At 34.7% G+C, this 26,775-nt stretch overlaps 3 protein-coding genes and 1 pseudogene across 9 annotated transcripts; 1 reads left to right on the top strand and 3 right to left on the bottom strand.

The window, feature by feature from the left end:
* On the top strand, window positions 1,313–3,211 carry LOC109333184 (annotated as a pseudogene).
* Window positions 8,202–12,451, bottom strand: LOC109333183 (uncharacterized membrane protein At3g27390-like). The gene is made up of 9 exons (XM_019568511.1): window positions 12,007–12,451; window positions 11,755–11,863; window positions 11,343–11,538; window positions 11,092–11,225; window positions 10,572–10,860; window positions 10,369–10,475; window positions 10,103–10,277; window positions 8,696–9,144; window positions 8,202–8,582 (listed from the first exon to the last, which is right to left on the bottom strand). Exons 1-9 carry the CDS (start codon window positions 12,095–12,097, stop codon window positions 8,426–8,428), a joined length of 1,707 nt encoding a protein of 568 aa, XP_019424056.1. The 5' UTR covers window positions 12,098–12,451; the 3' UTR covers window positions 8,202–8,425.
* On the bottom strand, window positions 13,708–15,206 carry LOC109333185. Of its 2 annotated transcripts, none has more exons than XM_019568513.1 (2): window positions 14,461–15,206; window positions 13,708–13,932 (listed from the first exon to the last, which is right to left on the bottom strand). In XM_019568513.1, exons 1-2 carry the CDS (start codon window positions 14,923–14,925, stop codon window positions 13,909–13,911), a joined length of 489 nt encoding a protein of 162 aa, XP_019424058.1. In that variant the 5' UTR covers window positions 14,926–15,206; the 3' UTR covers window positions 13,708–13,908. The 2 variants fall into 2 exon arrangements, with proteins under 2 accessions (XP_019424058.1, XP_019424057.1); XM_019568512.1 differs by having other exon boundaries at window positions 13,708–13,922.
* LOC109332612 lies at window positions 17,601–26,065 on the bottom strand. 6 transcript variants are annotated; one of them, XM_019567602.1, is made up of 9 exons: window positions 25,898–26,065; window positions 22,116–25,763; window positions 21,250–22,016; window positions 20,919–21,169; window positions 20,727–20,844; window positions 20,099–20,297; window positions 19,701–19,961; window positions 18,843–19,528; window positions 17,601–18,643 (listed from the first exon to the last, which is right to left on the bottom strand). In XM_019567602.1, exons 1-9 carry the CDS (start codon window positions 25,983–25,985, stop codon window positions 18,098–18,100), a joined length of 6,564 nt encoding a protein of 2,187 aa, XP_019423147.1. In that variant the 5' UTR covers window positions 25,986–26,065; the 3' UTR covers window positions 17,601–18,097. The 6 variants fall into 6 exon arrangements, with proteins under 6 accessions (XP_019423147.1, XP_019423142.1, XP_019423143.1 ...); XM_019567597.1 differs by having other exon boundaries at window positions 21,250–25,763; XM_019567598.1 differs by having other exon boundaries at window positions 18,843–19,522; window positions 21,250–25,763.

Raw genomic sequence — 26,775 nt, 5'->3', positions numbered from 1 at the left:
TTAAGAATTTGGGGAAGTATATATTTATTTGAATTTGTAGTGTGGCTATTTGGAATGTATCAATATGAAATATTTCATAACAGGTCTAAATGAAATTTTGGCACGAAGGTATGTGCTATATGAAATATAAACGTGTTCAAGATAAATAATGCTGTCCCGAAAAAAGCATCATATAAACATTCTCTGGTTGAAATATCCAAACATGTTAGAAATAATTATTGAGTCTAAGTCAAATAGTGGTAAACAACATTGATGGAATGAAATAACATTTTTTTTAAATGGAAGTGATATTACTTTTTCTTGTGACAATAAATGTTTTATTTATTTTATACATGTTATTTTTATTTCAACATAAAAATTACGTTTTATAATTTCTTTGGATGGATATTTCATCATAAATATGTTTATGGCGCCATCGTAAAAATAATTAAGTTATCGAAAAAATAACATTTTACATTGGAGAAGTGCCAATTATGACCGCCCAATTTAATTTTGTTTGGAGCTAAAACCTCATGTCGGCAATTTATTAATGCTCAAAGTCTAAAAAATATGTTATTATCCTATGTATAAATTAATTGGTGATATTTTGATCATATGGTTAAAAATAACAAATACCATGAAGAATTAGTAATGACTCGCATACAATTAGAGTGATATAAACATCAAGAATCTTCTTTCCAAAATATTTAAATACCCAATGACCTATCTAACGCTCACACATGAAAAACAATCTTTTCTAATACTATGCAACTCATCTATTTACATTTACCTAACATTTCTGATTACATTGTTTTCTACTATTCCTTATGTGATAATAATTATTATTGTTATAATATTACTGGAGAAGGGATTAGTCTCAACATCCTTACCTCCTTGATATAAATTATTTATTATATTATATAATACTCATAAATTTATCAGCAAATTTAACTAACGGTCTAATTAATTAAAATATATATTGAATGAAATAATTACTTTAACGTATGACATATAACGTCGATTAAATTTATTTTTGTTGTGGTTGGTACCACGTTTCCAACTTTGCATTGGTGCTTATACATTACTTAAAATAATTGTAAGTTTGTTTACATAAGCATTACCTTAAATAACAACAATTAAATTAAATTGTTATTACAAGGATAAACGCCAAATTTTCGTGTGGTTATAGCCCACACAGAAAGAAAAGGGGAAATCAAAAAGAGGGGCGTGGGGTATCGGGAATGGCAATTTAGCGTTTATGTTATGAGAGGAAGGATGTTTCCGTAATTGAATTAGGAACACAATTATTTTGCTTAAAGACCGGTTCTCTACCAAACCAAAATCGCCAACGCAACGCAAATGAATGATGATTCTCTAATCCTAACCGCATTATTCTTCAAACTCAGCGTTACTTGCGTTGCAATCCCTACAACAATGCACCATCAACCTTCCGTCTCTTCCAACACCACCATTTTCCGTTTCAGTTTAATCCACCGTCAGTTCTGTTGACGTGTCATTCTCCCATTGGTGTTTCCTTCGGCGCAGACTTGATCCCATAACGGTGTCGTCACGTTCCCGTTTCCAGATTCCCCGTCACTGTTAACGGAGACTGGACCACCACCACCAATAACAAAAAAGAAATTACCCATTCCTAACCGTTGAATCCCCTTTCGTCATTATCATCACCTCAACAATTTTCGTCGTCTCCGTACTACACGCGCGCACTCACACACTCACACTTTTCTTTCTTTCTCATCCCTTTTCTCTCTTACACTCACAAAATCATAAGAAATTAAAACGGAAAGAGAAAACACTAACACCTGAGAAAAGAGAAGGTGAGGTAAGAAATCGCAGAAGCACGTACTTGTAGAAATGGACATGGCTCAGGTTAGTGTTAAGACAAGAGCTCGTGCTGCATTAGCCATGGAAGAAGTTACAGCTGCAACTTCAACTGCACCGACATCAAAGAGAAGGAAAATCAACGACACTAACGAAGAGCAGAAAAAATCGTCATCTAACGGTACAAAGAGTGGCGCCACCGTCGTATCTCCGGTGACGGAGGAAGGCTGTTCTAGCCCGACTTCCGATGAGGAATTACAAGCGTCGTGCTGTTCGAGCAATGGATCCGTTGACGAGGAGAAGATGAAACTGTTAGATCTTGAGGTAACAGAAACTGAAAGAGAGAATTTAATTAGAATTCGTTTCGTTTTCGAAAATTTCTGAGCTGAAAACAATTAATGTTGTACTAATGTAGATTTTTTACTCCGATATTGAAGTTACGTTTTGTTTCTCTCCTTTAATTAATTGCTCCTGAGCGTCTTTCATTCATCATTCACTCACTTTCTTTCATTAAATTTAATGCATCGTGTTCCACATCTCCTTGCAGGTGGAGAGCGCGCAAGTTGAAACGTCCACGTACAATTGTGGTGAACAAACTGAGAGGTTTTTGAATTTAACGGATTTCATTACTTATCCTTTTTTTTTAAATTTGAAATCGCTTCTCTATTCTATTTTCAAAAAATTTAAAAAATCAAGTCGTTTTAGTATGAGTTTCAGTTTGAAAAGGCATGAAATAAGTAATGTGTCTCAACAGCCACAATTTCTTTCGTTCAAGATTTAACACTCTTCATTATACATTTATGTTACTGAACCATAACAGTAACATTCTGTGGTTTAATTTCTTCCCGCAGGAGAACAATGAGTCTCGGAGAAAATTCTCAAGAGGCGGAAACCAATTCTCACCGTTCTTATTCAACGGTGCAAATCATGCCAACGGAATTGGAGCTTGAAGAATTCTTCACTATCGCTGAGAAAGATATTCAGAAACGGTTTCAAGACAAGTAAGTTACTAAACGTTATTAAAATTTAAATCAACAGGAAATTCTTCTTCACTTTACTAATTTTATTTTTATTTGACATCTGAATTATTACTAATAAATGATATGTCTAAAAATATAATTTCAGGTATAATTACGATATTGTGAAAGACGTGCCTTTGGAAGGACGCTACGAGTGGTTTCAACGGAAGCCATAAACGTATCTGTTCCATTTTGGCTCTTGTCCTCTAAACATGCAACTTTGCTGACATTATTCTTACCTTTAGATTAGGTATCTTGATTTCAATCTTATCTTTTACGCCATTCAGGACTCTTTTGCTTGTTGTACAGTTTTTTTTTAATTTCTAATGCTGAAATTAAGGTGAAGAAGAAGATAATTCAGCTCCGTTTGTTCTTTTTACGGCTTAACGTTATTATATACGGAGAAGCTAAGGCTAGCTTGAGCTCGATTATGTAATTAAATTCACTCTTGTCTTCTTTTTAATTAGCTCCCTTAATACTCGTGTCCGTTTCTTTGTTTTAATTTTGTCGTTAGAGAGGTACAGCAAATACAGTGATTGTATGGTTGTACCTTCTCTTTCTTTCCTTTTTTATTATTTGGATCATTTCACATATATAAGAAAGGGTACTGAAGAACAAACAAGTAAGAAAGATAAACCAGTACATACAGTAAAAATGGGGGAAGAGAAGGTGAAGTAGCTATAGCTATAGTTAGCTGATGCTACTAGGAAGAGAGGACTGAAAAGGGTGATTATTTTGTTTAATTGTTGGGCGTAGGAGGGGCAGGTACATGCACCATGCCGTTTAAGTTACGGGCACATGTTTGATAGGATGGAAAAGCTGATCTTATTATCCCTCCCCATGTGAGTAGAGTCTTCCAATCTTGGAACCAAATCAACTCTACTTTCACAAGTACAACAAAATTGGTACCGGAGTTAAAATTACAATATTGTTATTCTTATTTCCATAACTTACCTTTATCTAGTAAATAATCGAAATAATAACAGTACCAAGTACTTGGCCTTTTTCAAATTTCAGATTTTAGAACCGTTCGTTAATTGTTCATGAGTAAAGTTGTTTTGTTATATTCACCAAAAAATAGTTTTGTTATTTCCCAACCCCAGGTTGAGAGGTATAGGACCTAGTACGTCGTTTTGGATTGGAAATAAACTGAATCGGTTTGCTATATAGCATTGTAACGTGGGAGGGACGTGTTTGTCACGTACTATGGTTCGGAATATTAAGGCATGTGATAATTGCACCACATGGTGTGAAGATTGAGATTCCTTGCAGCGTGTGGATTTCATGATGATTTGGTGTGGGTTGAGTGAAAGGAAGAGAGGGAAAAACGAGTTTGATACTTCTACAGCCAGAAATGTGACTGAGTTGCTGCTTTTCTGTTATGCTATAATCATTGCATTGCGAATCATGGTATGATTTGAGAGAGATGTCAGATGCGTATCACAGAGCCTGGAGGGTCCTGATTCTTATAAACTTTTCAATTTTCAGGACGTTTACATAGTAAGATGCACACATTTCCAATCCTCCCCAAAAAAGAAAGTTAAGATTAGAAGGCAATGAAATTAATAAACCAAGAGGCAAATGAGATATATAATATCAAATCGGATACAGGCTCTATTAGACGAAGAAGAATCTAATATTTTAAAGATATTATTTGCTTGGATAAAGTTAGAGCAACGGCAAACAATATTATCATTCTTAGTTTGGTTCCACATATTATTTTATAATTTCTTATGAAATAAAAACAATATATACTTTTTTTCTCACAATGACAACATTATTCTTATTCTGATTTGGGTCCAACAGCATATACATTTTTCTCATAACATCTATTTAAAGTCATAAAATAAAAATGACACAAAAATAGAATAATAATATTCTTATTTTGTTAAGAAAAACTCTAAAAGCAACTATTGTAATTGCTATTAACCTGATTTTACTATATCTGAACAATGTCAAAGTTATGTCGACCTGATATGTTACATAATGCATAATATTATACATAGAAAAATTATAGGTTTGAAAATAATAAACCTTACTAGTATGCAATGGCTTTGGTGAGAGAAGCATGTGTGATTTGAAAATAATAAATCTTACTAGTATGTATTGGTTTTGGTTTTAGTGAAGTATGCTTGTGTGATTTAAACACAATTTTAAGTTTGAATATACTCATTTAAAGTGTATATAAAAATAATATTACGACGGGTCCAACTTAGGCATTTGATGATACCCAATAAATTAGTCTTCTAACTATTAAACTAGATGCACTATGAAAACAAAAAAAATGAGATATATAAAAATTGAATATGTAAAATTATATAATGTTAACCGGCCGGAAGACATAAAATATATATCAACATACTAGTAAAAAATCGATATTTAATCACGTAAATCGATATTTAACCACATAAATATGTGGGCAGATTCATTTTTTTATCTGCGCAAGAACAATCGCATTTCAATAGTCTGTTTTATCATTATATTATTAGTTCGCAACTCAAATAATTGTGCCCGTGCGGGTCTATCAGAAAACAATTCTCATTCTGTATATTTTTGAATAGCCAAACCACTGTTACTAACTATGAATAGGTAAGACAAGAAACCAATTCAAATTAATGCAATATTGTTCTTTCTCCTAATATAGACCCCCCTAGATATTTTATATATATATGTATATTATTCGCTGATAGAATATATAGTTAAAATATTGCACATACACACGAACTTATATTATAACCTCTATCACCCCTATCTAGTCCATGTAACCAACAATTAACTCCACAATTTGCAAACTTAGGTACATTGTACGTAAAACCATGTTTTACATCCAAAAACTTAGTATTGATTTTCTTTCTGAAGACTCTCATTCACCGACCCTAATTATTTTCTTTTGTCTTGGTGTCTTTATTATGTGCAGTAGTAGGCATATGTAATATGTATGATAGATATTAGTCTTGACTGTGCCCCTTATTACTATAGTTGATATAACATTTGGTGCTAGTGATTGATGTGGGCACAACAATGGGATGGGGATCACCTGTCCCGTTTAGTGTCCTTATCCAATTAGAAAATCTTATTTGATTAAAAGTAAAAATAATAATAACATAAATTAATATTTGTACACTATTCTATAAAATTTCATTGGTTTGGCATATAAGCACAAAATTTTCTTGGAACAGAGGATCTTTGTCGACGAAAATGTGGTCAGTGGTCACTGACATATCTAATGTAAAAAGAGAGTTTTCATAGGTTTCTATATATAAAGACATTGCTATAAGGGTTAACATTGTGTTAGAGTTGAATCTAATTAAGCTCACCCTTTAATGAAAACCTATAAGAGATATAGTTGGAAAGAATGGACAGTAGAGGCAAGTACGATCTAAAAATGCAAAATGTGGCATTAAAAATTAGGTAAACCGTAGCTAAAAAACGAAGATTGAAGGTACATGAGCATGTGGAATCTTGAAATAGCCAACCCCAGAAAAAGGTAATGGCAGTAAAACTTATGCATTGCTTGATCTTAAATGAAAGATAGACAAGTTAGGATTGGTGGGCCATGTTGTTCTGACATTGAATTGTATGTTGATTTGATATATCAACGTTTTAGATAGCGAAAGTTTTCTAGACGGTGGAATTCGTCTGAGTGACTAAGGTATGGTAAAAAATAGGAATAGTATCTGTATAGAGTTGTGGACTGTGATACACCACACTAAGATCTGTTTACGATTTAGATTTTGGAAGTAAGAAAAATAAAATAAAAGACTTAAAAATCATAAAATATATTTATGATTTGACTTTAAAGTATTTTTTTTTATATTTTCTTTTCAAAATTGAATTCTCAAACATTAATATAATGAAATTGTTCTTTGAGTAAGACCATCCCATATTTATCTTCTTAGCTAAATAAGAACTTGCAACTTGCAAGGATTAGCTTGGTATGACACCTACTAAGATGATTCTATATAAAATCAAAATTGAAGTTAACCATTGAGGATACTATTAAATATTTGTATGGAATATGAGACTATCATTCTATATAAAATTAAACACGAGTCTGGGTATGTGGCTGCACTTTTATAGTAGTGTAAAACTGAAATCAACAAGAGTATGTCATATATATTATATAGTTTAATAAAGTGTTAAAATAAAATAGATATTTATTTTGAGCTGGAGAGTGCAGAATGGGCACAAACATCCACACATACAGTAGAATGGCACCTCTTAGGTATGGAACCACTCTTCTTGGATCTTGTGCCATATTTTTCACTTCTCCCTTCTTTTTTCTACTTTAGGTCCCTCACTACCACGTGGAATATTCAATTCCTGAATATTTACTGTTTAGTTTCTCCTGAGTGAATGGATGACAAAAAAATCTTATATTTGTACGAAAGTAACAAGGCTATTTTTGATGATGTGGGTTTGATGGAGAGGTATTGGTTCTAAACTATTAGGTTTGTTATAAAATTAGAAATAGTAGAAATATGATTTTGTACCAATATATATGTCATTTTTACTTATTTGGGGTTTAAATAAGGTGCATTAATTATATTAACGTGTTAGTTAGGGTACTTCTTATACATGCTGTGATATAATTTCCTAGCTTATTATTGGATAAGAAAAGATTATTAGAATATTTTATAACTTCAAAAAACTGATAGAATTATTGTATCAAAGTTTTGGTTCAAAACATGTTATTTCACGTGTGATTCTTCACTTTTCTCATACATTATAACAATGGATATATAGTTGGAAGCTCCCTAATTACAGTAAGTCCAATACTTACAAAAAAGGATTTGTTATCCTTATTTTTAATGGTTGGAATTAAATAATTAAAGGAGGTAATGTAAATAATAAATTTTGTATAATGAGATACTTTGGATTTACTTTTCCCATGAAAATTTACTCATTTTAACTTCTCACCCTTGAATAGATTTGGGTCATGAATTTCGAAGTTGTGTAAAGGCTATTAACATTTGTTGGCATAATATTTTCCAAATGAATATCATTGTTCTAAAAAAGAAATTTTTCTGTATGAAATTTATAGATTGAGATAATATTTGACCATGTGAGTAAGGTATATATCAATATATCAAGTGTTTAATAGAAAAAATATGCATATAAGCTTGAGCAGCTAAAAGTATGTCTGTCAAACATATTCTACAATTTTAATATAGAGTAATACAAAGTTAATAAAACCATTAGATTCATATTTTTTAAATTATTTTCTATTTTTAAGTTGGTCCACATTTGTAGTCAAAGCAAACTTTGAATTTTTCCTTTCTACCACTTCAGTATTTAATAAACACATTAAATAAATAGTAATAATAATAATAGTAAAATTTATAATACTTGACCAAATTATCTTTATTTGGAACTAAAATTTCATTAATACTAAAAATATTGAAAGCTGGTATGTCAAGAAGTTACTATTTTAGAATGTAGAGAGTTACTCTGTAAACTCACCCAAAAAAATGGAAGAAAAGAGAGTTACTAGAAAGTAGCACACAAAAAAGGATAATATCTTGAATCCTAGCCAAGAATAGAGGAAAAAGGTAAGGACAAAAAACTAGTTTAGTTCATCTCAATTCCTAAACATTTTCCTCAGAGGCTTCAGAGATCATAGACCTTTCTGATCTTCCAGAAACATCATTGTCAATAGAATGAGTAACTAAAGCCTTCACAACTTGTTTAAACTTTCTTCTATAAGTTGGAAGCTTTGATACACTTCTTACCATTCCAATCATCCTGTATAAGTTCCAAATATATCACTTCATAAATGTTCTAAAATCTTGACATGCAAATGTTAAGTCATGAAATATTTTATTCTCATAATGTATAGAATTATAGATTTCACTCACCTTCTTGCAAGTCCTTGGATTTGAGCAGCTCTAACAGCATCTTGAAGCACAGAATGGTCATCATCGCAAGCTTGCATGCGTTGCATATCGCTTCCGAAGAGAAGAACTTTCCCCAAATATCTTACTTCACTCTCCTCCAACTTATTGACCCTAATCTGTTCTTTCAGAACCATTACAGGATTGAAGAACCAATCTAACAATTTATCCTTTGGTCTGTTTAAATAGTTTATCTCAAATCCATCTGATAGCAATACACCACTTGAGTTGGATTTGATGGAGAATATAAGAGTTTGTAGAAGTGAATAACAAGGCAAGCCAACATCAACAATGGCAGCTAAATCATTATTCTTTCCCTTCAACCACTCATATAGATCAGCAGCTGTTAGCACATTAGAATCCAATAAATCCTTCCCTCTCATCTCGACCGACTTCATCATATTTCCCCAGATCTATCATGTTACACATTGCAGCAACAGCATTATAAGAATATAAAAAAGCCTCCACGATCCGGATAAGACCTCACATATTCACACTTTGGGTAAAAAAATTACATAATTACATATCTGATGCCACGATGAGAATGTGCACATTATAACAATTTCATCGATTAGCTATTCTTGCGAAGTCCTTATGAGGCAAGAGTAAAGCATGAAATATATTAACTTTCTGAATGATTAATTGCAGACAACAATCAGTACATTGTTATCAGTGGAGTTTGAAGATGTACAGGCATAAAAATCTTGAAAAGAGAATTTTTTTTTACCATTAAAAGAATAGATATATATCAAACCAAATCTAGGATCAAAGCAAAATAGAAGACCTCAGTACATTCACATGAACTCTGATTTTAAAAACTTGAGCTTTCACTCGAACTCTCAAGCTATTGAAACTTAAAGAGTAGAAAACCTGAAATATATTTAAGTATTTGACATGCTGAAAAGATAATATTTCTAGATATACTTATTTGTTTCTTTTTCCACTTCTTAGTGGAGTAAACTTCCAAGAGTTACTCCTATCATCCACCAAAGAACTGATTTCTCGGTTTAACTTTAACATCTATTGCGTCTTTTCAGGTTAGTGGTGTAATCTAAGTATAACATCTTGATCCTAGAATTGTATAGTCTGAAAATGGGAAAGTAACACAAATTTGCAGCCTGCAGTCTCATTTTATGCTATTAAGTGCGGGGTGAATTTTAGTAAGTATTAGTTGATTTTGCAAAATCAAATAACATTTGACATGTGCAGAGGTCATCCCAAACAATTTTATCAGCAGTATACGTTTGTAGTTTCCTATGGTTTTGATCTAACTTAATTAGGTGCCTTGAAATGGACTTTAATAGAATTTTAGTGTTAGAAGCTGCAAGATGACACAGAACTTGATCAACATTAGGTGAAATAGATACATACCTGCACCATTTTCACCTCTTGAATGGTCTGTCTAACCGATCTTGAATGAGCTAAGTTTGGCACTAACATTGCAGGTGCCTCTGTCGGAGCATTTAATCTGCTTCCATCCACACTACTATTTCCTCTAACGGAAAATTCTGTTGATTGAGCATCCTTGTTCTTTCGATACTGGGGCCTGGCTGCAAGCAAAGTGAATGGTGATGCTAATCTAATAAATGGCAGTGTACTAGATATAGGACAGGAAACTAATTGGGAAAATTGTTTACTTTGGAAAGAATGTCCCTTCTCGAAGATAGAGCCAGTCATTTGTAATTTCATCAAACTCGGCAACCATTGCAATGACATAGGCTAAACCTCTACAAAAAGATCTTTCCTTCAATCACAAGAAGTTTAAAAAATGAGACTCAATGACACAGTGGAGGTAACATTGCCAAGCATTAGAAGTGAAGGATAAAAAGAGTGATCAAACCTGATATACTATAATGGACGCCTTAAGTCCAACAATAATGCTCGAGAAAATAGCAACTAAAATGCTTGCAATGACAATAAGTGGCCACACAAATATTAGCAAACCAAGAATGGGAACACAAGCTGTTTCAAGGAATGGACCTTCTCTGCTAATTAAATCATGCACCAGTCGGAACCATCCCTTGAACAACAAATAAGGACTTTTTGCTATAGCAAGTGTGGTGAAAAGAGGAACCTCAACAATTAGTCCTATGATCCCAACAACAATACATCCGGGAACATGAACTAATCTGCAGCACAATATCAGATTAAGGAGATTTCAGGAAGTTATCAATCATGTTTTCCAGTCTGCATGAACTTTAATAAGTTGATAAAAGCTCCATGAACTAAAATTTTCAATTTACAAAATCGCAGCAATATTTCTCAACAGTCTATTGAAGCACACGATTAATGTTCTTCCACATTCACAGTTTAAGAAGGAAATGAAGCAGAGTTAACACAAATAAACAGATAGACATTACCTGAGCCTCTCATGCTCATCCGAGCAAGGTTTTTCACGTAGTTCCTTCAAGTAACTCGGGTACGAATGGTAACATACATCAACAAAATCAATAACGACGATCCAACTGCCATTGATAGTCCCCCATGTTCCGTCCTGAGTACAGTATGGGTAAGTAAAACGAGGTAATAAAATTTACCAAAAACAAATAATGTGATAATAAATTAAACAAATAAGTGCTAGTGTCATGACAAAAAGGTCTTGGAGCCTCACCACAATACAATGCAAAAACTTCTTAGAATCGTGATCGTGTCTGAAGGCCTCAAAAGTTGCAATACATGGGGTGAAAAAGCCATAACCCAGCCCAACAATCACACTTCCACATACTCCTAGACCCAACCATAAAACAAACAAGCCAGGCAAAACAAGCAGGATTGCAACTTTCATTGGTATATCAAAAATTTGCATCCTGTAAACATAAACTAACAATCAGGAACCAAGAACAAAGTCCTTAGCAGAGGGTAGACCTTGCATTATTGGGCACAACCAATTAAATATTCAATAATTATTAAAACAACAATTTTTGATGACAACAAAGTCCTTAGTAAAATTGGTTTTGAAGTTAAATTAAGATTTTGATTGGCTGTGCTCAGAGCAGGTAAGGTGCATAAGTGAAATTACATACTTCAAAAGGGTGTAAACTGTCCAAGCTACATGTGCAGGAAACAAACCCAAAATCACCCCAACATTTCCAAGGATCAGTAATAGAGCAGCGATAGGACCCACAATTATGCCTGCAGAATTTGATGAAAATTTCAACGACCCATCTTTCAAATTCACTCTAGAACTTAAAAACAAATGTAAAAAATAAATCTTTTTAATTGAACAAAAAACTAACAAATCTTGAAGTGCAAAAGGGTAAAAGAGAAAAATGAACCTTTGATGGCACTTAAGCATAAAGCAGAGATGAATGCAAAAACCACATAAGTGGCATTCATCAAAACATTGAGGGAGCCAGGAAAAGCCATGGTAATGGATCAGGAAGACGGTAACATGCAGAAGATGCAAATCAAGAAAGAAATCAGAAAAATGTGTATCCTCTGGGATGGTGAAGAGGAAGAAAACTTGCGCTACAAGAAAATGAGAAAATGAGAGAACCAAAACGGAAACTCAAAAATTGAATCATGCATCACAGTTTAGAAACCCAAAAGAAGAGCATTCACAATCTGGGTACTCGATACTGGATCTTCTGCAGCACTAAATATTTGTTACCCTTTACACATTTTGTTAATATTTCTTCTCTTCCTAGTCGTTTTTATTTATAAAAAATACATTAAGGTATTTTGTATTTTCACAAAAACATTTCTATTTAATTTCTTATGAGAAAATATAACTAGTTTAGAAAATGTTATGTTAACCTTAAGTCTAAAGATGATGAATTAAAAGTATAGTAAGAATACATTAAAAAGTTAAAGTTAAATCCTCAAATTTATAAGTTTACTGTTTTCAATAGAAAGTTTCTCCTTTAAACTTTATTCTCAGTCCTTACATTTGACATTTTCCATAAAAGACATGATAAATATAATTATTGAACGGTGATAGAAATGAAAAAATGTTTTTACCAGAGAATAGTTTTTAAACAAAGGTGAAACATAAAATATAAAATGGGTATTATTTTTTATGCATCCTAATGATTATTAGCGACATTTAAAATAACCATCAAACCAATTTTCTATAAAAATCTAGATACAGAGCTGCGTATAGCTCTCTCAAATGAGTTATAAAGAGCAAACAATGTTTGAATATGATTTCTTAAATATATTTAAAATTTTACTTATTTCTTTTAATTAATTTTTGTACAATATTTCTAATTAATATAATTAGAACAATTTAATTAAATAAATATTATGATTAATTAATCCCCTTATGTATGTAAATGTGACCGCTAGAATGAATTTACCATGTAGATATTTGGTGTACTTAAATAACATAATTGGTACTATTTTAGTTCAACCAAAACAAGAAGGTTACAATTTCTATTTTGGTCGAGCACAGACTACAAATTTGATCTTGAAATGTGTTTCAATTAATCATCCACATTAGATTCTATAATTCAAGAAAAAGAGTGCATTTTTGCATAATGGCCTACGGAAACATGTATAGAGATCACATGTCTTAAATAATGTCTTATTTCATGTCACAAGTCAATTACAATATTTTATTTTATTATTTTTCACTTTTAATTTTTTATCAACGTGTCAATATTTAATTATTTTAAGACAAGGAATAAGACACTGTTAAGGACAGATGATTCTTATAATGGAAACATAAAGCTTAAAATTTTATGTTGAGTGCAAAATGCAAGTCCTCATCTATCTGAAGGTTGTCTAGTTGATTTTCAGAGGCAGTGGAATGAAGAAAAATACTTGAAAACATTAAATATAATTGAAATAGGACTTTCTAGTCTTTCGTTCCATTTAATTCATATTTAAAATTCAACGATAATTTAAGATGAAAATTGCATATGATAAAACATTTTTGTTTATTTGTTTTGGAGTTAAAAGTCAAATACTTGAAGTGCAAGAAGGAAATCATTTGTACAGAAAACAGAAATCCTAACTCCTAGTGGATTAACAGAAATCAGAATAGAAGAATCTAAATTCACAAACAATATCCTTACACAAAGCAAAATGACTTTTCTTTTCTTCTTACCTTTTTACCAAGGCAAAGAAAACAAAATGGAAAGAAGAAAAAATGGTACATTCCTCTGCAAATTCAACACCTCCTTTAGCCACAAATCTATAACCCAATCTACAAATCTCCTCAACTTGACCCTCCTTCATTCAACATTTCCTGCATCACACTATAAAACCACTTTAGTGATCTGAACAAGGAAAAGTCAAAGTAATAATTTAGGAATAAAAAAACTAGTGTATCATAAGGAAACAAAAATATTTTCTGTACGCCAATCCTATACATTAACATTTGTACACCATCCCTCTCTAGTAGAGAAGAAAAGGAAATAATAACAGAGAAGTTTTTAGACTTTTCAGTTATTTTCCAAGAATAATGTTGGACAAGGCTAATAATCAAAATTGCAATACAAAAAAAATGTTGTATAATAAATAGTTAACCCGACAAAACTAGTTTTAGATTATTATTAACATCATATTTACCTATACTATAAGGCAAGGATATTGATTCTGTTCTGAAAATTTAACACCAATCACTATTTACTATTTTTCAGGCAAATTACATTTTTTCACTTCATGGGATACCAATTACTCAGTTAACATTCCCCTTATTATTGAACCAAGTATACCATACTCACACAAAAAACAAACTAAAAAGTAAATATAGTTGAAAAAACAATAACTCTATGATTTGTGACCTGAGAAAGTGGGGATCCCTCCAATGCAGATCTTGTTACTTCAACTCCCTTGTCAGAAGAAGCTTCACTTTTGTCAGTCTTATTCTTAGAGCCAATGTGACTTTTTCTCAAACCAAGAAACCCTTTCCACCTTGTTGAGGACCCTTTTTGTGGCCTTAGAGAAAAACCCTGAGATTCAATACCATCATCATCATCATCATCCACAAGAAGCTCTTCCCTCAGTGTAGTAGTTGCCCTATGCATCTGGTTATTATTATTATCCTTGTAGGGCAACAACCTTCCCTTGAATAAAAGCTCATCAGCACTACTCATCATAGAGTAGTTTATCATTGATGATGATGAAAACTCAAAGTCAGAAGATACTACTGGTGTTGGTGTTTCTGATCTGTTATTAAAGCTACGATCTTGCTTCATGGGTTGTTTGGATTCAACAAAATCATTAGAGAAAGAGATTCTGGGGTTCATTGGAGAGAAGTGATTATGATGATATTGGTATTGATATTGATATTGATGGATGAATCTTATTGTGGTTAGAGTTGTACATGTCTAAGAATGGCATGACAATAGAGAAAACAACAACATAAGGATTAAATTGAAAAAAAACAAAATGGATGCAAGATGTACAAACAACAAGAACCTTATTACAACTTTGGGGGTCCCTCTCACTGTTACAACCACCCACTCATACTAGATGTACATCTTTCTATTTATATATAGTAACATCTTTCAATCATTTATTATGCTTCAAAATTAAGAATAAAATGTGTTTTCTTGTTTTTATGGTTTTGTTTAGTTGAGGGAATTGAGGAGATAAATGATATTATTTTTTTAACGCAAAAAATGATATGATTCTTTTTTTGAATGCTAATTTTGCATTCAATGACGGTCAATCTTCAAGATATGTACTGTCTCCAGTTATACTATTCTCTTTGGACGTTAGTGAAGAGGAAGGATGTAGATAAAGACCCAAGTGTTATATTACTGCACACAAAATGTTATATGTAATAATATTTTTATTTTTTGTTTATAATTAAATTACATTTTTGTCATTGAAAATATGAGTAAAAATAACCACTTGCTTCTTAATTAATGGAGAGGATCCTCTTTGATGAGTGAACTCAATTGAAAGTGATAAGAAACTCTGAATTTCTCTTATAACACTTTACCCTTAGTGGTTGAAGACAATACTTGTTTTTAATAACATATTTTTCAAATTTTTTTAAACATTTGTATATCTATTAATGAATAGGATCTTAATTGTAACTGGTGCAATGCTCGTCCTTTTATGCCAAGAAATCCCTGTGTTATTAAAGTTTTGAGAAGATGGGAAGAAATTGCACTTTTAAATAACACTGTCATCTCAACATCCATCCAATACTTACTAAGAAAACATGCATGCATTATCCCTTTTTTATTTTCCTTTTTCGAAACAAAATGTTTATATTGACTAGTTTTAGGTGGTCAATACATAAACAAAGAGTTTAACATCATTGGTGTTCTTTTCAGTGATTGACATGAATTTTGTTTTTGTCCTTTTTAATCCAAAATGGGGTGTTTGCATTAACTGTGAATAATGATGCATTTGAATTGGGTTTCTCTGTTCAAAGTCACGCTTCACGTGGCATGATCCCTTTACTTCCAAAGTTAGATAACACTCCATCCACTTTTCCATACAATTGTTTGAATCTTTTATGTAAATAAATATTCCTCTGTAGGGAATCACATGCCATCATCCCTTCAATCACAACTTTTGTTTTACCAATCATAGGGACACACTTTGTATCTCAGATTTAAAAGAGAGTTTTATTCAAGGTACCAAAATATATTTATGTTTTATAGAGAAACTAAGCATATAAAATATGTCTTCCTTTTTTCATCCTTAATCTCAATTCTAAGAACAAAACTAAACATTTCAACATAAAAACCCAAAAAACAATCATAATAGTAGGTACTCTAGTCTCCAGGAGCAGCACATGTAGGAAAGGACTAGTAGGGTTACTAAAAAATTGAAGTTGCAGTTAGACAAGGATACTGATATCCTAAATCATGTTACAATGTATTAATCAAAACATATCATATTGTTAAAAAGTTTAAACATTTTTGTTATTTTTATTTTAATTTCACTGTCATTACTGTGCATAGAGTTTATGAAATGATCTGAAACAACATAACTTTATGAGAAAAACGGATATATGTAATTGTCACTCAAGTGGTTCAACCCATTTGAAGTAGTTAGTTTAATGGAATGAGTGAGAATAGAGTCAGCTTTGTAAACTTACTTTATATCTTATCCATCAATTATAGAGAAATCCAATTGTTTAGATTTATTCATTAATTCAAACTATTAGATTTCCTTAGAATTGATGGCTAGAATAAGGGAGTAAGTAAATCCCCTCTCTAATGGCAATATAATTTTTTGTTTTTACATGTATTTTTAATTACAAAATATTTTTCATTATATATAAAATGATAAAAAAGTTTTATTATATTATTTTTTTATTTGTTTTTATAGTACTTGTCTCTTCATTCATAGAAAGAGTCATTACTCGTCGATAATGGACCTCAAACACATTGGGCAAATTCATTATGGAAGATTAATTAAAGGCTTTTGGAATTGGCCCGACGTAGCTGCATCTCGGTTTCGGTCTCCCATCTTGTTAGCAACTACTTGCATCTTATTGGCTCTCATATATTATATATTATATATTATATATTATGTAAACCAAAACTTACTTTTTCCATATGAGATCTTCTATGCTCATTTTCTAATGTCAGCTCACCAGAAAGAAGGAACTTCTAGTTCATTTACTAACCCAGCTTTGTTATATTGGTTTTGTGCTCTTGTTGACGTAAGAAACAAACAAACATAACATACTATAATAATATCATAGGGCTGATTATTAAAAACGATGTCATTTCTAAGCAACCATAACATACTATAATAATATTCCTATTCTTTTCTGCTTTTGACCCTTAAACAAAATTCTAAATGACAGAAAAGAAGTTACCAACAACAACCATGCAACACGGAAGAAACATTCAACTAGCTCAAAAGTTTTCGTCAAACTGTTAAAGAAAAGAGACAACAAATAAAAAGGTGATTAGTGTCTTCTTCAAGTTGAGAGGTAAAAAAAAGGTAATTGACATCAATCATAAAATTTGCCATGCAAAAAGCTATTTTTGAAGGTATAAAAGTTTCCACAAATTTCAAAATATGTTCAAGATCCAAAGAAATAGATGAATTGCCTGCCAAAAAAGTATGTAAAGCCAAACATCTTGATTTCACTGAATAAACACCAGAATTGCTCAAAGATCAGCTCCATAAATCCTGCAGTTGAGGTTTTAGGATATCAACAGGTTCGGTGCCCGATCTTCTTCCCAACAAAGCTAGGAATTTGATCCTCTCTTCAAAAGTTCCCATACTATCTAATTGCTTTATTAACTTAATACAAATCATCAAAATAAAACAGGGAAAGATGAACTAGGCTTTAGACCAATACAGCATTCCAAATCACATGGCTGATACCAAACTGCTATTATGTCGCCCAGCAAGTTATATGCTACACAATCTGATGTAACCAAAATTTAATAATTTAGCCTTTCAACTTCTTCAAAACAAGCAGATCGTTCTGCCTAATCATGAAATTTTTGATGTCCCACCCGTAGTCTGTTTAGCCACATAAATTTGTTTTACCTTCAACTTATCTGCACCTAGAGATTGATTTCTTCTATGGAACCCCATTCTACGCTGGGAACATTCATCCCCATGTGCACTGTGTCTGTGTGAAACATTACCTCCTCTCTGATTAGTATATCCCGAGGAATGGTCATATTGCTGAGTAGATATACTTTGCTGTGAGGGCCGACTCTTTAAAGCAGAACTTGCATTCTGGCTATTACTATTGCCACCATTGTCATTCTGAACATGAGCATTGGCAGATTGAATCTTGTTGACAACACTCTGTGCTGATACCTTGCAGGCAGTGGAGTCTGAATGATCCACTAATCCAAGTTCATCTGGCAATTGGTTAACATTTGCATCAGATGTTGTAGGATAATTCCTACCAACATCAAATGTAGAAGTTTGAGAGCTGGTAAACCTATTGGAATTTAAAGAAGGAATGGATGGAGCTGATGAATTAGGAACATGAGGCCATTGAGATTGTACTGTCATCTCAGGAGACTGGCAAGACAAAATTAAACAATTATTAAATACTTAAAAAATCACTATTCAAAACAGTTAAAATGATGCACAACATAAATTTATAGTTTACTAGTTTTCATTATCTTTATGCACAATTTGAACTATAACTATAACTGCAAAACATGGAAGTTTTTTGTACGGTTACCACTTGCAACCCCGAAACACATCAAAAGTTTACCTGGAAAGGAGAAACATCAAACATGGCCAGAGGAGGATGCATTGGCAGAAGTGGTGAACCAGGAGCAAGATGATGAAATGGAGAAGGCATATTAATTGGATTTCCTTGTGAAGTCACCATATTCACATCGGTACCCCCTTCACTCCCCATGGCAGATGATGTTGGGTTTTGCTTCCAATCTGTCTGCTTTCCTGTTGGGATATAGGTGGTGCCCATGAAACTCAAGCCAACTTGTCCAACAGGTGCAAAATGATTATAAACAACCATGTGTGGCTGCCCCTGGACTCCTGGGATTCCCCTAGGAGGAGTGATAAATGGTCCAGTAAATCCTGTCGGAGGACCATAAAAGGAATCGACACTGGAATGGCACTGATGCCAGCTTCCGATTGGCCATGAAGCCGATGTAGTACTATTTTGCGACTGAGACTGTGCTGCAGCAGCAGACTCATCATGTGGTCCAAAAGCAAAGACAGGATGGCCACTCATCATAGGATTCATGTCATAGAAAGGAAAATGAGGACCAGCAGGAAAATGCGAGATCATTTGACTTGAAGGATTCTGTTGATTTTGTAAGGGTGACCAGAAGGAAATTGGAGGAGTCTCGACAGAGAGATCTGCAGGAAGAGATACACTAAGAGGCTCCCCGGATCTGGATTCAGTAGCAGATTGCTGCTCACTAGCTATTCCTACCATAGTAACTTGTATAAGTAAAAATGTAGTTCATGAATCCTAATTGGTTCAAGTCAAATTAGCATATTCACAGAAGAGGAATAAAAACTTATTGATGAGGAAAAAATTCACTTGCAATATTTGTAGCTATGAAACATTTAACATCTTAAACTGAGGAAGAACAAGTACCCAATCCATTACCAACAATATCATCATTACTAATGGCAGCAACAGCAACAGATGAAGCAGCTGCTTCAGCTTCACAATCTTCTAACTGGCCATGAGATTCATTATTGTGTTTCTCTTTATTGAAGAAAGGACTGGAATCATTTTCAGATCCATCTAGGTTGTGGGATACTTGCCCGTCTGATCTGGATGAATGTCGGGGGCCAATGCCACGAGACACAGAACGCCTGCTGGAAGGAAGAACAGTTGGGGATGTCACTGCCCCTAATACAAAAGGAAATATCTTCCATTAGTACGACAACTCAAATCCAGAAATATTACTACAAACTGCAACAAAATTCATCTATCCATAATCAAATTATTGCCAAAAAAAACATTTCATATAAAACTTATTTGCTAACCAAATTGAATTTTCTCTCCAGCAAGCAAGGAGTTGATTGGGCTAGAAGCAGAAGAGAAAGTTTTTCCCTTGGTCAAAATGGATGATGTAGGCAAGTTGGACTCATTAACAGCACTATTCAGATCTCCAAGAGGAGTCTGTGAATTAAACTGTTGTGGCTTCATAGCCTCATCAAGTTGTGTTTGCGTAAGAGCCATGACCTGCCATCGAATTTAGCTTTAGATTCTCAACAAAAGCATTGACCAGTCAAATATTTATGGTTCTTTGATCACCCAAACAAAAAGAATTAAAACTATGAAGTAGGAACTCAATCCTCACATGAAATGATTAGCCCACCTAAAAAACATTAAACTAGAATAATAAGAAAATGGATAAATGCTGTATACTACAAAATAAGGTATAGGAAAATGCATATCCAAAATTTCCACTTATATCACTAAACCTATGAAACAAAGACAGAACAGACCACCACATTAAAACTTAACCAATGTTTCTAATTGTTTTAAATCCCAAAAATAAAATATTAAATATAAACCATAGCATGCAGAAGAAAATCAGAACATTATTAAGAACCTTTTGCACATACCATTTTTGTCTTTAAAATATTTTTTAGAGCAAGGGTGTCATACCTGTTGACTATGACTTATTTGCACATGGCTCCAAGATCCCAAAGATGTCTGAGCATCATCAACATCAGGCCCAGAGCCCTTTCCACCACCTACTGCTGGAAGACTCGTTTTGAGTGTCCTGAAAAAGGAAAGATTATATTGATCTTTTCTATACAACAGTGCCAATACAAAATCTTATGAGAAAACAAGTACCTGCTTGTCTGTGATCTCAAGTCAGAATGAGCACCAATTTTCAAAGGAGAGATGCCTATAGGAGCTAAGGGTTGGGATGATAAACTTGAATCAAATCCAGATGACACATGAGCCTTTACCATTATGCGCCCCTCTGTAGCAACTAAATGAGCACGAGCCCCGTTTGCCGTTTCTCCAGTTGATATGGATCCTCTGGTATTATTAACTAAGGCTGCAGCATTTTGTGAAGTAGAACGAGAGTTCCGTGGCATCTAGTGTTAAAAAATGTTATCAGCAGAGATGCTACAAAAATAAGGGTACGTGAATAAATAGAAACTGTATAGATTTAAACCTTTGTACTCTGAGACTTGGCCTTGATTTCTCTCTCCCTCTGCTCTCGTCGATCATTTAGCATTTGCCTCTTTGACCTGACTTCTATAAAGTCATCTTCATCACTAGGAGCTTCAATTCCAGGTTGCTCAAACACACGTATAATTCCACTTTGTAACGGAGCATCAACATCTTCCTCGGAACACAAAGTCCTATTGAGATTACTATGTCCAAAATGTGAGATACTTCGGGTCTTCGTTGATTCTTTTCCATCAACCTTGTCAGTTCTGCTTCTAGAATCTATTTGCTGGGAATTTTCTGTAGTAGATTCTACTGTCTGTTTTCCCAATTTATCAGCTGATGTCTTTCTAGGTCCAGTCCCTCCGGATATGCCTGCACCCCTTCCATTGATATTTGAGTTATTATCTGATCCAAAGTGGTCAGACAAAACTGAACTACAAGATTGCCTCTTCTTAGCAGTTTCCCGAACTCGAAACTCAGTACGCTGAATATTCCTATGAGGCCTCCTAAGAAATCCTCTGGAATCTGAGTGGTTGGTTGCAGCAGGACCTGATGACCTTGAGCCTGGAGTTTTTACTGAGAAGACATATCTCCTTCCTCTACCAACAGATACTGGATGGTGTGCCTTTGAGTCCATAAAATCCTTCTCTTTGGGAACTGAATGAATTGATGCATCTCTAGCAAGTGGCTGGCCATTTGATTCATTAGCAGTTGCGGGTGAAGTGTTCCCAACAGAATTTTGGCTCCTCTGTGTGTCCACTGGCAAACCTGTAACAATCACAGTGCTATTAGTACCTTTCTTAAGTCCATTAATATTTTCAGCATTCTCACTTGGCAGTGAACCTCGTGATAAATGCCTTGTAATACCTGGTTGGTTATCCACAGAATAAGGCATTGACTCATTTTGAACAAAGCGATCAGATGTATCGGGACTATTCTGAACTGACACTTGACCTCCACGGTTATGATTAAAAGAGAATTCAGATGCAGTATTTGGCTGAACAAACGACATTGCTTGAGGACCCAGAGGCATTATCCCCTGTGATATGGGAGATGTAAACCTTAACTGGCCAAATTGGAACAAAGGAGGATTTGACGGGTGCATGTGAGAGAAGGGTGCACCAACTGGTGGATGGAGAGGAAGTGGCATCTGTATAGATCCAATCTGTATAGCTGGAACAGGAGATGGTATCAATGATGGACCAGAAAAAAGACCAAATTGACGCTTAATGGGCTCAGCTTGACTTGGAGCAGCTACACTAGACATAACATTTGGACCCACTGATGAGTGAGGTGCAATAGCAATAGCACCTGAAGTTGATACATTTGGACCCATATTCTCTGATTCCTCAAACACACTAGAATTGTTGTTAAGATTCACCTGAGACAAATCATCAACAGGTTGAGGGACTTTGGCATCATTGCATGCATTGTCAAAAGATACATGTTCGTCAAGAGTGCTGATAGAGTCTTGTAGTGCCATAAATGTAGTTTCTTCATCCTTCAATGTTCTTTCAAACTCCTCATTGGGCATCCCAACCTGCACACCCTCATCAAATCCTAATACTAGGTTATCCATCATGTCAGGTGATCCTTTCTCCTCTAAACTCAATTCTTTAAGCTCTCGGTTGAGGTCAATATTATCATGCACTTCATCTTCTTCCTGATAATCTTCATCTTCATCGTATTCTTCCTGTTCTTGGAACTGCTCATGATTCTCAGTAGTCCATTCTTCATCAACAGCAGCAGAGACAGCAGACGAAGAAACAACTGCATTCACATTTTGAGCTCTGACATTTATCACAGTAGACACATTCTCTGGAGCTGAGAGGGCACCATTTTTACTTTCTTCAGAAATCAATATTGCAGGGGAATCTCCAGATCCATCTAAGTCATCATGCGAGAGATGTGCTGGAGAACTAGGGGGGCTTGAAACAGAGAGTGAAGATTGAGAATCACACCTATGTGCAGTATCACGATCCTTGTTATCAGTAGTCTCTTGCAGGGCATCCACTACTTCAGTAGGGATGGTAGATCCACCACTTGCAGCCTGATCATACCTTATCTCATTGTCTAGGAAGGCAGAAGGACCTGGGTATTCATTTCTAATCCTGTGACTTCTGGGCACAGAAGCTAGTGTTGGAGGGGGGAGAACCCGAGGCTGCCTTACAGAATAAGGTGACCTCCCCAGGTTAGTGTAAGGGCCATCTGACTCAGAATTCGGATAAGAGCGCTCAGGGTATATAGGAAATGAATTGCCACGGGAACGGCTCTGCGACCAACCATCACCAAATCTGTCAACAAAATTGTCATGAAAATCAGAATCAATCTCTGTATTTCTGCTAAATTGATCTCCATCTCCAGACTGATTCCACCTCTGCCCCTGTAACTGAGCATATTCATCTAAATGAGACCCCGAAATGCCCCCCTTATTTTGATTCCTGGAAGAAATCAATCCAGCACCACCATAGTAATCTTTCCTCATAAATGGCTTTCCAACAATTGATGAATCTCTACGAGGACCATAATTATTGTTGCCATTATCATGTTCCGGCAGATAAGGTGCATAACTGCTCCCATTCTCATAAATGTTTCTCCATGAATTAACTGGTTTTCCTCTATCCACAAAGTTAGAAGAAATATCCCTTGAAAAGTGAGTTCTAGAACCTGTATCCAGTGGCCTATTCACACTTGATGAATCAGAAGAGGCCGATGTTATTATTCTTTCAACCATTCTTTCACTGTCATCCCAATCACTCACATCTGTAGCCCTGGATGCATCTTTTTCCTTCACAAACCCATGAATCTTCTCATCCGCAGCAATTGGAGACTGACTACCACCTTTGACTGCTTCAACCTGCCTCCTAGCAATCCTTTGCTCCAATTCTAAAAGTTTTTGTTTAGCAGCTTGTTTCCTTCTCTCTTCTTCTATCTGAATCCTCTGTTTCTCTTCTTCCTTTGCTAACCTGAGCTCTTCAACCTTCCTCAACTTTTCAATCTGCTCTTGTTCTGCTCGCCATGCTGCCTCTCTTGTTTCTTCTTCCAACCTCCTTTGTCTCTCTTCCTGTTCCCTAGCTTGCCTTAGTCTCTCCTCTTCTTCTCTATGAACTAATTCCAACGCCCTTTCTTGTTCTTCAATGATCTGTTGCCGCTCCTGTTCTTGCATCCTCTGAACTCTTTCAAGCTCAGCCTCAAAAGACTCCCTAACAGGATCATGGAAATCACTTTGTTTTAATACATCCTTCTTCTTCTTGACCACCCCAACAAGAATAGCATCCCCTCTATCAAAATCAGAAGCTCCAAAATCTTTCGTAAATGGATCAACCAAGAAAGACTTTTCACTCTTTGGTAAAGAACGTCTTTCTCTTCCAAAATTAAGCAGGGGATCATTGATAGGAAGCCCTTTACCACCCAAAGCAAATGAAGATCTTGACACTGAGGTCTGGACAGAATCAACTCTACTTCTGTTGTGTTGTTCACTACCAGCATAACGATCCCAAGCATTTCGTTCAGACCCTCGATCCCTCTGTCCCCGTTTGTCAAAATTATGTGCAGGCTTCTGTGGCAAAACACTAACCCTGGGCATATCAAAATCTCTATCCCAATAAGCTTCATTCCTTGAAAATCCATGATCTCTGTTTCGGTCTGTAAAAGCATGACTTGTATCGCGCTCATCATCAGCCCAATCGGATCTTGGTTTCAACGGAACTAGAGGCAGAGGACCAGGGAAATACTCCTTTTGCTTCCTACCCTGCTCATTTCCCTGGGAACCACCGAAACCACTATGTCTTTCATACGTAATCACACTCGGACTATTGCCAACATCAACAAGTGAGCTCAATCGAGAAGCATTCTTCTGCTCAGTGGATAAACTGTCACTTCCCAACTTTTTCTGCTTCTGACTCAAATCTTCCTTAGGCTTCTGAGCTGTTCCAGCTGATGAAGACAAGGTGGCCGCCTTCAATGAAGGAAAGTCCTCTCCTCTTAACACAGCTGCCTTGTCAACAACAGGCTTAGATTGAACCAAAGCAGGTGTGACGGGTCCAACTGTCACCACTGATCGAGCTGAAGGAGGCATATACACGCTGCTCCCTCTGCTAAACCCATCCATTGCCGGCTCAGCAAAGTGTTCTTTTTCCTGCAATGCAATTGTGGCTGGCTTGGTCCACCCCATAACAGACGATACCTGCCTGGAACCACTTCCAGAGCCCGCTACACCGGAAGGAGCATTACCCGATCCTAAGGAATCAAAGCCTTCATGCTCTTTGCGCAGGGAAGGGAGATTCAAGGGGGGTGGAACAGAAAGCTTCGCCCCAGAAGCCTTGTGTGAACTCCGCGGCCTCGACAGAACCACCATTCCTCCATGGCCATTGGCACGGTTTTGATTGGATCCATAAGAACTCGAATGCTGACCGTACGATTTGTTGAGATTCACGGATACGAATTTGGTACCTGCGGTGGGATTCGCCATCGGAACCCGACCCAAAGTGCAATTGGTTTTGCGAATGTTGATTCTCGCCAAAGCATCAAAATCGAACACTTCAATTCGCGGATCTCAATGCTGTAGAAAAATGACGAAAACCCTAATTACTACCTGATTATGATTATCAATAAAATAATAAAGAAGAAATGAGATCAAAGAAGCGTACCTGTTGTAATGGACTCAGGAATTGGATTAGGGTTTGTGTTCAGAAACAGTTGAATAAAATAGTATAACAGAGAAAGAAGAGAACGCATAAAGAGAAAAATGAAAAGGTGAAGATGGGCGTAGGATAAGAGGCGTATGATAGAGGTGTGAGGTTGTTAATGTGCGGAACCAATAGGAGAGAACCCTCCGTAAATTAAGTACTCACTTAAGCAGTTAAGCAAACTATTAAGGAAGGAATGTTTTTATTATGTTCCTGTCTCTTGTACTCAGGCCAGAGGGGTTAACGTTCACTTAATCACTGATAATAATTTATTGTCTCAAACTATATCTTAGACAAATGATGTTGAAGTAAAAATAGAATAAATAATAAATATTTAATTTTTAGTTGATATGTTATATTTTTGTTGGTTCATAACATAATTTGGGAAATATGGATCTTCTCCATGATGGAGAGATGAGTACTTCAATTTATTTATGTTTTGAATGTTTTCGTGTTATTTTATTATACTTAATATGTCATTACATGTTAGATTTTTTTTAGTTTTTTAAGTATTTGTCTCTTCATTAATTGAGATAATTCATACTCTAATTTGGGATATAGTTTAAGACAACAAATAATCACACCCCCATCTAAAAACTCCAATATTTAGTGCGTGTCATTGTCTAATTGAACAAACAAATTCTAAAAAAATAGGCTTTTTCAACAACAAAAAATTGACATGCATGTCAGGTAACTACACACTCTCATATGTGTCTTTTTTTTATATCAAGAGAAATCATTTAAGTGATGAGTTAAACGTGTTGATTAAAATATGATGTTCGACTCACATGGTTAACTTGATTAGATAGGTCAGGCTGAGTGATACAGAATAATGTTTA

Source organism: Lupinus angustifolius, chromosome LG18, assembly GCF_001865875.1.
Source record: "Lupinus angustifolius cultivar Tanjil chromosome LG18, LupAngTanjil_v1.0, whole genome shotgun sequence".
NCBI classification, from domain to species: domain Eukaryota; kingdom Viridiplantae; phylum Streptophyta; class Magnoliopsida; order Fabales; family Fabaceae; genus Lupinus; species Lupinus angustifolius.
The sequence above is the reverse complement of the archived record's forward strand: the minus strand, read 5'-3'. Positions and strand labels throughout refer to the sequence as shown.

What these genes read in the sequence shown, in the direction of transcription:
- LOC109333183 (XM_019568511.1), bottom strand. Translation starts at nt 12,097, where the DNA reads ATGGCTTTTCCTGGCTCCCTCAATGTTTTGATGAATGCCACTTATGTG. An exon ending in ATGCTTAAGTGCCATCAAAG is followed by an intron (nt 11,864 to 12,006) that starts GTTCATTTTTCT and finishes CAAATTCTGCAG; the next exon opens with GCATAATTGTGGGTCCTATC. An exon ending in AAGAGGTGAAAATGGTGCAG is followed by an intron (nt 9,145 to 10,102) that starts GTATGTATCTAT and finishes GTAACATGATAG; the next exon opens with ATCTGGGGAAATATGATGAA.
- LOC109333185 (XM_019568512.1), bottom strand. Translation starts at nt 14,925, where the DNA reads ATGAACCCCAGAATCTCTTTCTCTAATGATTTTGTTGAATCCAAACAA. An exon ending in AGGGATCCCCACTTTCTCAG is followed by an intron (nt 13,923 to 14,460) that starts GTCACAAATCAT and finishes AGTGTGATGCAG; the next exon opens with GAAATGTTGAATGAAGGAGG.
- LOC109332612 (XM_019567597.1), bottom strand. Translation starts at nt 25,985, where the DNA reads ATGCGTTCTCTTCTTTCTCTGTTATACTATTTTATTCAACTGTTTCTG. An exon ending in AAATAAGTCATAGTCAACAG is followed by an intron (nt 20,298 to 20,726) that starts GTATGACACCCT and finishes ATTCGATGGCAG; the next exon opens with GTCATGGCTCTTACGCAAAC. An exon ending in TGGAGAGAAAATTCAATTTG is followed by an intron (nt 19,962 to 20,098) that starts GTTAGCAAATAA and finishes CTTTTGTATTAG; the next exon opens with GGGCAGTGACATCCCCAACT.